This window comes from Chionomys nivalis, chromosome 24 (assembly GCF_950005125.1).
Source record: "Chionomys nivalis chromosome 24, mChiNiv1.1, whole genome shotgun sequence".
Taxonomy (NCBI): Eukaryota; Metazoa; Chordata; class Mammalia; order Rodentia; family Cricetidae; genus Chionomys; species Chionomys nivalis.
In genome coordinates, this window is record NC_080109.1 from 17,084,671 (window position 1) to 17,098,704 (window position 14,034).

Sequence of the window (14,034 nt, forward strand, 5' to 3'; positions counted from 1 at the left end):
CACTGATTTCCTTAAAGTAACAAAGTTTTCCTCTGATGAATATTAACCTGTTAGAACGAACTATAATTTGGATTTTCTTAGAAAGGGGAATACACTATACTTTAAAAATATATTCTAAAATAAATATAACCACTGATTTAGAACAGTTCAACAAAGTCAAATATTAGTGACCAAAATTAGCAGTAATGTAAAGCACCACAAAATGAAGCCCGATATAAAAATACTACATCTCTTCATCTTTTGCCTCTGCTGTCACGAGCAGGTTTTTATTAAGCCCTCTACAACTGTTACAGATATCTATCACACAGAAAAGTTTGCAACTATTTGAAGTGGCGTTTAAACTCAGAACAAAACACAAGAATGTTCTCTTATCAGGTAGATGAATTAAACTTTACAATAACCTTTCATTTTCTGTAAGGTAGAATTCTAGAGTCTCCCAGAAGCTCTACCAGCGGTAGACAGAACAGAAGCCTATTACATTTCAGTCATTTCTCAGCTTCTATTCAGACAGATTTCAAGTTTCCAGAATAAGGGATGTGCAAGAAAGTGGCCATAAGAGCAACAAAGGGTGTGTCAAACATATTTTCATCAAAACATTTATTATTGTTATTATTATTGAGGCAAGGTACAAAAGCAAGCAAACAATCTCAGTCTAGAACACACTAAAACACATTTACTCAGGTCTCCTGCCCTCACCCAACTTCACTCTTCTAAAATCTGCACCTTACCTTCTCCCCCTCCTAAAAGGCATCTGTCAGAAAGCAACTTCTCTGGTTGCCATTGGATTTCAACTTTGCCCTTCTTTTAAGTCAGTGAAGACACAGATTTTTATTTTTTTATTATTTTTTTAAATATTTATTTATTATGTATACAGTATTCTGTCTGTTTGTATGCCTGCTGACCAGACCTCATTACAGATGGTTGTGAGCCACCACGTGGTTGCTGGGAATTGAACTCAGGACCTTTGGAAGAACAGGCAGTGCTCTTAAGTGCTGAGCCATCTCTCCAGCCCAAGACAGAGATTTTTAAAAACAGAGTTTGGGGAACATTCTTGGACATTAAGAGATGCACAATAAGCCAGGCAGTGGTAGCACAGGCCTCAATCCAAGCACTCAGAGGCAGTCAGGTATCTACTAGTTCAAGGCCAGCCTGGTCTACAAAGCAAAACGGAGGTGTTTAGCAGTTTTTGTAGTGTGTATTATATGACTTCGAATTAGATCAACTAACACGAGGAGGAAACACACACCTGTGTACACTGTGACCTGACTACCGAAATTCTCTCAACTTATTTTCAGAGTCCTTGCTTGGAAACATGAAAAACAAAAGTCCTTGCCTTTTAATTTCAAAGGAATAAGCGGTAAATATTTTAAAGTGCTCCCTTAGCCAAAGGTATTAATCTTGTGCTTATTTCATGGAGTAGGAATTGGATGTTGAATCTGATGTAATAACTTTCTCAGAGTTGGCTTCTGATTTGGCTCTGAAGATCACAGCCAGCACTGTTCAGATAACTACGTGAAGTTAAAGAAAGCTCTACCCCCACACAGCAGCCTAACAAGCTATGTTCAATGGAGTATGTCCTCTTCAGTAAACTTCTGTGGAGACAATTTTATCACCACAGCAGAAAGGACTGCATTGTGAAATGTAAAGGCTGATCTTAAGTCAGAGTGTCTGAACCCCTAGATAGAGCCTAGTGTGACACGTGCTATTGCCGGGGATTAATCTTTGAGTCTCAAATCAGCAACATCATTGTCACCTGAGATATGAGCATCTACTCCAGGTCCACTGAAGAAAATAGGAAGCACCCACAGCCATTGTTTTAACCTGCGGGTGACTTTTATATGCAATTTAGTTTGAGAGCCTCAGGAACCAACCGGTGACCCCTATTGTCTCAAATCACCAAAATGTTACTGTGGAGAGATCAAGTGCTTCGCTTACCAGTGCCATGGTAAGTGCCATCACCTATCAATCAACTAAAGGCATTCAGATCATTCTTGTAGTCTGAACAAAAGACCACAATCAAGAATAGCATAGTCTTGATTTTTAGACCTGTAACATTTCCTAGAGAAAATTTGTATTAGCAAGCTTTCTGCCATTAAGCAGGTACTGGCAGACATTAGTATTTTAACACACAGTGGCCATCTCCAAATTCAATCTTGATTTTCTTCACATTTATGGAGCAGGCTATTTTATGATAGATAAGGCATTTCCCATTTACTTCTCCAAACTCCTGCTCCATATAACTTTCCATCGTCTAGAAGGTAGAGTGATAACAAAACGACCCAAACACAATCAAGAAGACACTTGGGATTCTCACCCAGTGGAAATATGCAGTATTCACGTTTGTAGGAAGCCTCTAAAGACTATCTTCAAATAGACCTGGTTTCTCAGTGTGAGTCAATGAACTACCTTAGCCATTAGGATGGAAACTGGTTACCTGATGATCAAAGGGTGAGACTTGAGCAGACACCTTTAGGCTTCCTGAGGAGTTAACAAATGAACGAAAAGTAATGTGTTGACGTGACAGAGAACTGGGCTGCCTGTCAGGGGCCCAAAGAAAAGCTGTTTCAATAAACAAATAAAACAAAACAAAAAAACCAAACCCACACACCCAGTAGGGGTCAAGTTTAGAGGATTTCTCACTCCCTCAGGAAGCACCTCCCCCCCAATTTGTTTTGACAGGTGATTACATTACAACAAACCCCACCCTCCCTGACTCACTTCCTTAAGCTGTTAAACCAGCTCTGCTTTCTCACTGAAACAAATGTTCTTGTCTCCACACCACCCTAGATGAGGTTCTTCAACGTTTCAAGAAAGGAAAAAAACCCTTCAAATTTCTGTTTTGCCATGAATATCACAGGCGAAAGCCAAACAACTCAGACCTTCATTTTCCTGCAGCAGCTTTAATTTTACAATCCAAAAGCATTTATTTTACAGTACTCAGTAGAAACATGTTTTTGTTTTGTTTTATTTAAAAAAAAAAAAAACAACAAAAACCTGTCCTGTCTTTTGACCTCCACAAAACCCTCTGTGGAGGCGATTGGTGCACCAGCAATCTATTTCACCATCCACCTTCGAATATTTTCTGTACGGAGTACGCGCATTTCCTATGAGACATATACTCGGCAAAGCTTTTGCCCAAAGCCTTCCAAATAATGACAAAAGAAGGTCACCAAACACATTTAAGAAAAAAAAAAAAAACCCTTCCAACAGGGCTTGACACATCTTCAGGCTGTGTGCATCAACTTCAATTGACTTTTCAAGCAACCACAATTATTCAAATGGAAGAATGCATTCTTGCAAAAACATGATTTTGAGTAGTCCCAATGTTCAGACGTAGAAACGAATGTGTTTGATACTCATGGAGGCATGAGGTCACAGTTGGAAAATAAATAAAAGGCCAAGACAGGCCAAACTGTTCTCCCTCCCCACTGGAACAGTGAAATGCAACCTGGATGAAATCACTCCCTCCCCCACAAAAAAAAAAAAAAAAAATTAAGGCAAGAGATACTGATATCACTTTAAAGAAACCTGTGATCTCTTTTGGCTCCGTCAAAGAGTAAATTCCTCGATTAATACTCTGCAGGTTTCAGCTTTGCCTCAGGAACCTATGCTATCATCTCTTACAGATAAGATTATTGTACTAGAGAGACCAAGGAAAATACACAGAAAAAGTAACAACGTTGCCTCCTCGCACACTGCCTCCTACTTGTTAAAAGAAACAACGCTTGTGGTCAAATATGATTCACAAACTAAAGAGAGCAAAAGAATCCTCTTTACATGGTTTATTACTTTTTGTTTTGTTTTGAATCTAATGATTTGGTTCCGAAGGAAATCTTTGAAGGGTTGAGCTAACGGCCAGCCTAACACACTCCAAAGACTGCTGAGACAGTGTGTGAGAACGAAGTCAAGAACACTTCTGATTGAGGCGTGACATAAACAGACAAAACAAAACCGGGACAAATAAAACGCTACCCCCGATTCGCCTGGATGGATGTAACTTTCCCAGACCTAAGAGGGTGTTAGCAGTCGGCTTCTCTCCTTTGCTATAACAGTGAAGTTCATGGCTCATTGTCAGCAGAACAGACTCAATACACTTCCTCCTCTGGGGAGTCAGATGGTATGTCTAGGCCCTGATAATTTTCTCCACTTTGAAATAAAAACTTGGAAACATTGTCATCCAATTTGTCACTGAAATAATTCTACCTTCAAAATTCGACAAATAACTCTGGGAGGCCCGATCCACCTCCACCGGACACCGTTACCATGGATACTGTACATCACTGAATATGAAACACAAAAACACAAATAGTTTGGGGTTTCTTTAAAAATGACATTTGTATTAAAAGTCTTAAAATGAAGAGACAACGACCAAATGAGTGGAATTAAAAGTTACAATTTGTTAGAATTCTCTTGGTACATCACAACAAAATTCTGCTCTTAGCTTCTGGAGGACAACCTTAGACAAATGACAGAGACACTGCAAATGCAACAGAAAAGGGAGCTAAAACCTGAAGTCTGAGCAAAATGAAGAAAGGGAGAAAAACACTTGAGACATGGCCTTAACATTAAGAAAGCTAAAAATTAACAAAGCAATTGATGGACTAACAGGCCTCATTTGTCCTGGCTCTTTCAGGAAGATACTTAAAGTGGTTTTGGGGGCAGCAGAACAGCAGATTCTGGGATATGGTGGGAATTCACAGGTTGGCACCGGCTGGAACAGCTGAGTTTGAAGGCACTCTGCAGACACAGGGGTGCTGGGGGCCCTGAATCACATTTACGAAGTCTTTGTATTGTATTTTTAAAAGCTAGTCAGCAAAAATCTGTCACTGCCAACCACACACGCACACAAAAAGCTATACTTACACACACACAATAGCGCGCACACACACATAATAGCACACACAAAAATGTGCAGATCTTTTAACAATTTTTTCACAGCTGATTAAAAAAAAATACTACCATTCTCCCCCACTCCTCTTTGATACAGTAGGTAATCAAAATAGATTTTTTTTTTCCCACAAATATCAGCAGACATTTCCTGGCACCCCACACTGTATTGGCATCAGTGTTAACAGCCCCAGTTCACATGTGCAATACTTCAGATTGGATACACTGTAACAAGAACCCAACTTTGCATAGACATCCTCAGAATCGTAATCAGTCCCTGGGTTGCCCTTCCAAGCTGGCAGAAAAGGAACCCCTGGTCTTAATTTCCAAATAATCCTGGAAAACAAGGGGGAAAAAAATCAAGTTTCTTCCCCTCCTCTGGCTCCTTCATATGGTTCTCTCAGATCTCCTTCCTTGTGTTTAGAACTTGGAACTATGAACAGTTGTTTGGGGGAACCCTCCCCCAACCGCCTCCTTCTTCCCCTCCACTTCCTCCACCTCCCCACCCCCATTTTCTTTTTCAGGCTTGAAACTTTTGCTTGCCGGTGTCAAGCAGCCAATACTGCGCCTTGATGGCTACTGAAACGGGAAAAATTATGCATGAACCGAAATCAATGAGGAACGTACACGCTGCAAAAAAGCCACATTTCCATCAGGGTCTTGGATGGTCAGGAACCAACACCCCCTCGGACCCTAGCTGAAGGCTGGGGATGCTGGCCACGCAAGTCAGCCAGGTTCCTCGGACATCCCGGCCAATACAAAGTCGTCTCCAATCTCAAAGCAAGAAGACAATCACATTAAGAGAATCGGGTGTGTTTGGCTTTGTGCACAGAGCGTGGCCAGCGCCCGGCGGCAGCCGGCGCCTCACAGGATCACGCAGGCCGAGCAGCAGCCCTCGTCGCCGTTGGGCTGTGCCGCGTAGTTCATCTGCCGAACGATCTCTGCGAACAGCTCATCCACTGAGGCTTTGTTTTTGGCGGATGTCTCCATGAAGGGGCAGCTCCACTCCTCGGCCAGGGCCTTGCCCTCGCCGTATGAGACCTCGCGCTCGCCCTCCAGGTCCACCTTGTTGCCCACCAGGATCATAGGTACGCGCTCGTACCGCTTCACGCGGATGATCTGGTCCCGCATGGGTTTGATGTCCTGGAAGCTCTGCTGGTTGACCAAGCTGTAGACAAGGATGAAACCCTGGCCATTCTTGATGTACAGGTCCCGCATGGATGCGAACTGCTCGGTGCCCGCCGTGTCCAGGATCTCCAGCACCGACGGCGACGAATCCACCTCAATCTCCTTGCGGTAGAAGTCCTCGATGGTCGGGTCGTACTTCTCGATGAAGGAACCTGTCACGAACTGCACGGTGAGCGCGGACTTGCCCACACCGCCCGAGCCCAGCACCACCACTTTGTACTCTCTCATGGCTCCGTCGGCGCCCTCGTCGCGCCTGCCGCGGCCCCGTCGGGGCTGCGCGCTGGGGAAGGCTGGGCTGGGCGGGTAGACGTCTCCTCTTCCTCCGTTCCGCAGGAAAAGCCCCGGCGAGAGCGGCCCGGGAGCGCGGGCTCACCGATCGGCTAGCAGAGCCCCGCGCCGGGCCGACCGGTGGCGGGGGCGCGTCCCTGGGGCGAGGGTCCCGGGCCCCGCAGCAGCCCTGGCAAAAGGACCCTGAGGACAATGCGCGCAGCCGGAGCAAGGGAACCGCTGGAGCTCCACTCCACGGCAGCCCGAGAGGGCCGGGAGGCGGTGGCGGCTGGCTGCAGAGGCGGATGCTAATTGAGCGTCCGGCTGGGACACGCGTGGCATGTGTCCCCGCGGAACGTGCGCCCAGCTCCGCGGCCCATCGCTCGCTCTCTCTCTCCCGCAGCCTCCGCTGGGCGAGGGCTTCCTACTCGCCGCGCGCAGCCCGGCCCTCCCCCGCCCCGCCGAGCATGCCCAGTGAGCCGCCCGCGGCGCCCCGCCCGAGCTCCGCTCCGACTTTTCCGCAGCGTCGGGAGGAGGCGTGGCTAGAGGGTGTGGCGAACCGGGACTGGGCGTGGCGGCGCGAAGCTTGGAACGGGGCTATCCAGTCTGTGCATGTAGGTAGAAAGCTCCGGACCAAAGCTACCTCCTTTCGGGGCGCTGCGAGCCTCTCGTGGGCGCATCGGGCAGTTGCTGGCTGTGACCTTTTCGCCGCCTTGCGCTGTCAAAGGCGGATAGACACCAGTCGCCGAACCCCAATCGGTGCACGCTTCTCCGGGTCACACACTTGCATGACATTTGCAGGCCAAGGAAGGCAACAGAGATCGTGCCCCCACTTGACCTAGTGTTCGCTTTCCTTGCGAAGAACTCGTCCCGAGTCCCTGTCCGGACTTGGAGCGAAGGGTGGGAATTAATGGGGGCACCGCAGCCTTCGGGGCAGGATTCGAGGGGTCATGCAACCTCCCCTTTGGCTGAAGCCAAAACACGGCTAGCGGATCTAGCCTCGCGGAAGGCACACGGCTCCCGCACCTAGAGTCAGGGCATGCTCAGTCGGCCGAGAAGGTTTGGGGGCTGCAAGTAGGAAGGTTTCGCACCGCACACCCACATGCCAGCTCAAATTACCTCTCCCAGACTCCCAACTCATTGGCCCCAGGATGCGAGTCTCACACCCCCAAGTGTTTTCTCATTGGCTGCTGCCGAGGTTTTGTCACTTTGGACAGCTTCATTGGTTGGAAAGTCGCCTCCGCTCGGGATTGGTTATTTATAGAGATTGAGCGGAGAGGCGGAGGCCCAGCTGTTCCTTCTCCACTGCTCCCCGCCCCCTTCCACCCACTGCCTGGGCCTGTGGATCTGAAGCTGAGAGGGGAAAAGAAAGAATTTAGGCGGAGTGCTCCGAACTAAATATAGTCCTTTGTTGGTGTTTTGGAGAGAGTCTGATTTTTTCAAACCCAGTCACGACCGTTTCTTAAAGGGAGCAACTAGGGTTCATTGCTGCTCTCGGTCTGCAAGAAATCCTAAAGTTTCTAACTTAAATCTTTGCCGGGAGCTAGAATGAGCAATAAGCCACAGGGAGCTCGGGGCAGAAGGAGAGACGGGTCTGCCCAGGCTTGCCTCTTCCCAAGCTCTTCATGGTGGGACGGGCAGTCGCAGAACTTGGCTCGGTTCACTAGCACAGGGATGCGAGGTGACGCCTGGACTTGTCCCGAGTCTCTATAGTTCCTTGCTAGGGAGAGATGTCTAGACCTGTCAGCGCACAGCACTGGCTGTGGGAGCCGCGGAGTGCAGAGGGGTGGGGATCGGATCTGTGTCAACCGGTGATCAGTGGCCTGTCTTCTTATCTTCTGCCACTAGGTTCTGATTCTACCGTCCTCGCTGCAGGGAGAACGGGGCAGTGTGTATGTACCTGCTTTTGGTTCCGAGTTACTGCAGTACGCTTGGCCCCATTTGCGAGTGGCCTGCCCCAGACTCTTGATTGCAAGCCTTAAGTTTGTGTCCGCAGTGCTAAGTTCCAGCCAGCAGAGTCCGGCGGGAGTTCTGTATTCCGTGCCTCAGTTCGTTGTCGCTGATCGCTCTGCCATTTAGTGGAGAAAGGTTTTTTTCTTTTTTTTTTTTTCATGGTCAGCTACTGATTACTTCAATTTAATTATGCTGATATAATTCTTCAGAGAATTATCTCAAAATCACTTTATTTAATACAGCTAGGCAGAATCCTGCCCACATTCTGCCAAGTGTTTTGCACGCACTATCTCAATTACCCCTCATGATAATTACTTCTATGGCCATTTTAAAGATGAACAAACTGAGGTTCCCAGGGGTTCAGTAGCTCATCCGGGCGTGGCAAAGCAAGTATTACAGCCTAGGTGTTTGATTATAGAGCAGTCAAGCTGCTTGAAGACAAAGGAGGAGCACGCTCCCCCCCACCCCATGACCATTCTTTGCTCTTGTAGAAATAACACTATTCGGATGGTGCTTCCTCGTCTAGACATGGGTAGGAACTCTGAAATATCTTACTGTGTGGTGCCAGACCCACCTCAAGGATCTTTTGGGGATCCCCATTTACTCATATTCATTTGATAGTTCTTTATTGGGCTGCACACTTTGTTGAGGTGCTGTGGGCCCCTTGAAAGGACAGTGGAGTCACTTCTTCCAGCCTGACCCTTGAAGGAGTCCACAGATTCTCAACTTAACACCTGCTGCACAGGTTCTTGTAAAGATGTGTTTGTTAAAGTGGAAAGTCAGCCGGGTGGTGGTGGTGCACGCATTTAATCCCAGAACTCGGGATGCACAGGCAGGGGGATCTTTGTGAGTTCGAGATCAACCTGGTCTACAAGAGCTAGTTCCAAGACAGGCTCCAAAGCTACAGAGAAAGCCTGTCTTGAAAAAAATAAATAAATAAAGTGTAAAGTCAATCATATTTTACCCGTTTGTTCATCATGGTTGTTAATACTATTGCATCAGTGGTGTGATGAAGTGGTTGTCAACCTGACTATATCCGAAATGAGCAGAAATTCCAGAAACAGAGAGCACAGTTATGAGGGATTTTTTGCTTGGTTTGAGGTGGGTAAATCCACCTCTAGTATGGACCGTTTTTGAGATAGGAAGGCACGCATGTCTTTGATCTGGATCTTGAGGTAGGAAAATTTACCTTTAATCTGGGCCATAACTTCTTCTGGAAGTCTCTGTAACGACAGAGACGAATGAAGCTTTTGCTCTTTGCCTGTTTGCCTTTCTTTGCCTTGCTAACGCGTATCCATTCCTTCCCTGGCATTCGAGTTTCCTTCTTTGGTATCCCAGCGTATAATGAAGACCAGCCGAGATGTACAGCCTATGGCCTGAACGAGCTACTGGATTCTTTGACTTTCTGCTCATAGCTAGGCATTGTTAGATTAGCTTGACTGTCGCATGTAAGTCATTCTAATAAATCCCCTTTGTGTGTGTGTGTGTGTGCATTATATGGAGGGAGAGATTCATTCCATAAGTTCTGTTTCTCTGGAGAACCCTGACTAACACAGTGGGCCTCAATGTACACTCTTCTGCTCACAAAAGTGTGAGTTTGAGTAACCTGAAAGAAAATACCTCCTAGCCAGGCAGTGGTGGCGCACGCCTTTAATCCCAGCACTCGGGAGGCAGAGGCAGGTGGATCTCTGTGAGTTCGAGACCAGCCTGGTCTACAAGAGCTAGTTCCAGGACAGGCTCCAAAACCACAGAGAAACCCTGTTCGAAAAAAAAAAACAAAAAAAAAACAAAAAAAAAAAAAAAGAAAGAAAAGAAAATACCTCCTGCCTACTGTCTAATCTCAAGCCTGGACCTCATTTACTACCTGGGGCATTTGCCAAGTCCATTATGTTTCCTGACCTTAGTTTGCCTGTCTATGAAATAGTGGTGATGAAATTTGCCCCTCCCACAGTGCTGAGCCAGGTATCTCGAAGAGAATCTGGCCAGCAAAGCCCTCCATTTCCAGTAGAGAACTGAGCAGCTAGGGCCCCGTGTCCTGACTGCGCTCTCCAGTAGTCTGATGTATCGCAAAGAAATAATAATGGAAGGAGAGTGACTAGTAACACTTGTTAGAGCTGTTGTGCACCAGACATTCATCATTTGCTACCCAGACCCAAGCAGCTGGACAACCCATAAGAGCTATCCATGCAGACAAGTGGATGGTGTTAACTGAAACCTCGGGGCTTTTTCAATGATGGAAAGATGCTATTTGGCATCTTCAGTAGTATATTACATCCCAGTTATTTCCCATATGTGGGGGATTGTTGTTTTAAAGTGTGTTGCATTTTTTTCATGCCGCCTTTGTTAACAATTTAAAGATGTGTTTCGTTGGGGGCTGCAGACCCCTGGACCCTTGACTCTTTTTGCCTGCCGTAGCCCCTTTGCCTGCTGGAGTGAAACAGCTTGTTGTCCTGTGCCTGCAGCTGCTCTGAGCACGAGACCTTCATGGGTTCCTGATGGCAGGGGAGTGAATTCTGGTAGATTTTACAGCCTGAAATCCCAAGAGTTGGGGTGTGGCTATCAGTTAAGGATCCCTATATAAGCTGCCCCTGCACACAATAAAGTTGGCATTCTTGTATCAAGGATGACCCGTGTCTCTGTGTCTGTGTGTGTGTATGTTTTTAAATCTCCAGCCTCGTTCCTGGCTCGCGTACAGTCCCGTAGTGCAGGCGCTACAGTGTTTGATTAAATAAAATTAACCTGTGAGCAGGATGCTGAGTCAACAAAGAGCTGACAGGAAGTGATAAGGGGGAACCATGTATAGCAAGGTTTTTTGTTTTGTTTTGATTTTGTGGGTTTTTTTTTGAGACAGGGTTTCTCTGTGTAGCTTTGGAGCCTGTCCTAGAACTGGCTCTTGTAGACTAGCCTGGTCTTGAACTCACAGAGATCTACCTGTCTCTGCCTCCTGAGTCCTACGATTAAAGGTGTGTTCCACCACCACCTGCCTAGCAAGGGTTTTTAATTGAGGATGGAGAGAAGGACGCTGGGGTGTTGGGAAGGCACCAGCAAAGGGAAAAGGTTAACTACTTGCTATTCACTCTCTCTGAGTATCAGAATTCCACCTCAAACCTTGAATTTTGACTTCTATAGATTTAGATAAAGTTTCCTTTAGTAGCTTTGAAAGAGTCTTGCCTGAAAAAACATAATCCCCTCAGACTGTGGCCCCTGCAGAGAAGCCATTGCTCAAGGGGTAGGTAGCCACTGTAGATTTAAAAAAAAAAAAAAGTTTAACAACACCCACAGATATACATGGGTATTGTGATTCAAAATGAAGCCAAAATTTCAACATTTTTTTGCTAGGAGTGCTGTGTTTTCCATGATAGTTAAGTGGCTAACTACATACCCAGCAATGTGTATATGTGTATGTGCCTTGTGTTTACACACAGATACATATATATGTTTGTATGTGTGTGTGTGTGTATACACACATCTGTATACAGATACATAGATATAGATATCTAGAGAGAGAGACTGACATAAGACAGATAGACAGACAGGATATTACTTATTTCCTTATGCTGGTTTTGAACCTGATCTCTTGCTCCGGGTAGCTGCCTGCCTCAGCCTTCCGAGTAGCCTGGGTAACAGGCCTGGATTGCTCAACTTGGCTCAAAGCATACACATCTCACTTCCTCTTCTCAGAGTTTGATTGTTTCGTTTTGATTTTCTATGAGTTCTTATCTTCCCCATACTATAATTATTTACAGAACTAAGTCTGACTCCCTGAAGAACTATGTGACTTGTTAGGAGACAGCATCCACATCTGGTTTATCTTTAGAATCCTCTGTGTTTTGTGGTATTATACTAGGAGATTCTCAATAAATGCCCATCAGTGAATGTACAAGTCAGTGCTTTTCTGAGCCCTATCTGTGGTAAAAGATTTTAACAGCCCTTGATAAGCCATAACATCTCCTTGGTCCAAAGAAAACTATAGGCCAATGTTCAAGTCTCCCTGGGTCCTGAAGATGCCGGAGTAATGAAAGTTCACACTGACTTGAGTGGCAATAGGAGAATAATGTTCTCCAATGGAGAGGCACCCAAGTTCCGAAGGGCAGAGGACTTATATCAGGAAGACATTATCTTGCGACAACCTGAAAAGGGTTTTGGGAAATAGTCTGAAGGAAACCAGATAAGAGCAGCTTAACCCTTGATATGCTGGGTAAACAGAGGCCCATCCTTGGCCTACACTCTCACAGAGCTGCTGCTAAGCCCCCTGTGAGGTGCAGCTCTGGGCCTGCAAGGGCACAGGAATGCTACAAGGTGAAGCCGTAAAACCCTCAAGTAGAAAACTGCTCAGCTGCACGGCCCATTTGCATGCACAAAGGAGCTGAATTTCACGATGTCCAAAGATCTCCCGGAGCTAACTGCAGGTAAATAAATCATTCTTGATAAGTTCTCCTACTCTTGAAACTGCCAAGAACAAGTTGGTAGTGACTATATCATAATTTTAAAGTGGAAGATTAATGTCTTTGCAGAGTTCTAAAAGATACATGTCAAATAACTGAATTTATGATAATAGAATCACCTACCTGGCTCAGAGTTTTATCGAAGGTACTTTTAAAATAACCGACAAGAAGGTCCTCTGAAAATACTTTCTAATTTGGGCAGTCATTGCTTCATGCTGTTCGTTTTATGCTTTGGATTGCCAACACACTTCATGTTACTTCATATACAGGCGTGTTGCCAGTTAAACAGCCATGTTGTAAGAACAAGGCCTTGACCAGTCTTGATAGAGCTTGAATCATTGTTATCCAACACCTGTCAAAAACATCTTAGGATCATAACTAAGGTGAGACAAAGCCCTTCTCCGGTCTTCTTATCTTGGTGACTCTCTGCCTGGGTTACCTGTGCTCCGACCTCTTTTTTCTTACTTCAATTATTCTTCAAAATAATGTGCATGGAAAAAATTTAAATTAAACGACCTCTGAAAATCATTCAAGCTTTACAAAATATTGATATATATATATATATATGAATCAAATCAGCTGTTATCTCATTTGTCTCTTTTTAATCAGTTTGGTATTGCCACTAGGCTTAACAAATAAATTAATATACTTAGTATTTAAAATAAAAACCATTCTTATCACAATAAAAACGTTGTCCTAGGCTGAGTCGTCCCATAGGACCAGGCTGATAAAACACAATGATCTAGTATGTTTGCATCCCATCATGCATTTTGAATGGCCTGGCATATTTTAATTCTTCTAGTCAATTTTAGAAAACAAGTGAGAAGTCTTAAAGGTACATGATCCAACCGTTTCTCTCAGGCCTTAGATGTGCCAGAGATGCTGATCCGTGGCAAAGACCTATGTTCCTCCTGCAGCATGACATAATGCAAAATAGTTTGTATTATGGCTGTGTGAAGAAGGTGCCAAGGATGCCCGAGAAAGGGAGGTTTTAGAGAGATTTATTTGATCCTAGGTTTTCTTGGTTCAAAGAGCCATCTAAAAATCCCAGTCCGTTTAAGATGCCTCTCCTCAGAACGCTCTGTTCCAGGAGAACCAAATATAGAAAGAATAGGAGAAATTGCTTAGCTTCGTTACAAAGAATTTCCCTCTTTCTTTTATCTCACAGACCAGTAGATGAAAGGCACCCCCCTTCCCCCCTACAGGGATGGGAGCACACCACTTCCCCTAACACAGTGGAAGCCTATCAGCCTTCTGCAGCGGCCGCTCCACCAAGTCTTCAGCCTGTGGTTTT

The 14,034-nt window shown here is 45.4% G+C and overlaps 1 protein-coding gene across 1 annotated transcript; it reads right to left on the reverse strand.

Moving 5' to 3' along the window:
• Window positions 1–264: 264 nt before the first annotated feature.
• Rap2b (RAP2B, member of RAS oncogene family) lies at window positions 265–7,526 on the reverse strand. The gene has a single exon (XM_057757368.1). The coding sequence runs from the start codon at window positions 6,301–6,303 to the stop codon at window positions 5,752–5,754; it is 552 nt and encodes a 183-aa protein (XP_057613351.1). The 5' UTR covers window positions 6,304–7,526; the 3' UTR covers window positions 265–5,751.
• Window positions 7,527–14,034: the final 6,508 nt, after the last annotated feature.

Excerpts from the sequence above, each read along its gene's own strand:
- Rap2b (XM_057757368.1), bottom strand. The coding sequence starts at position 6,303 with ATGAGAGAGTACAAAGTGGTGGTGCTGGGCTCGGGCGGTGTGGGCAAG.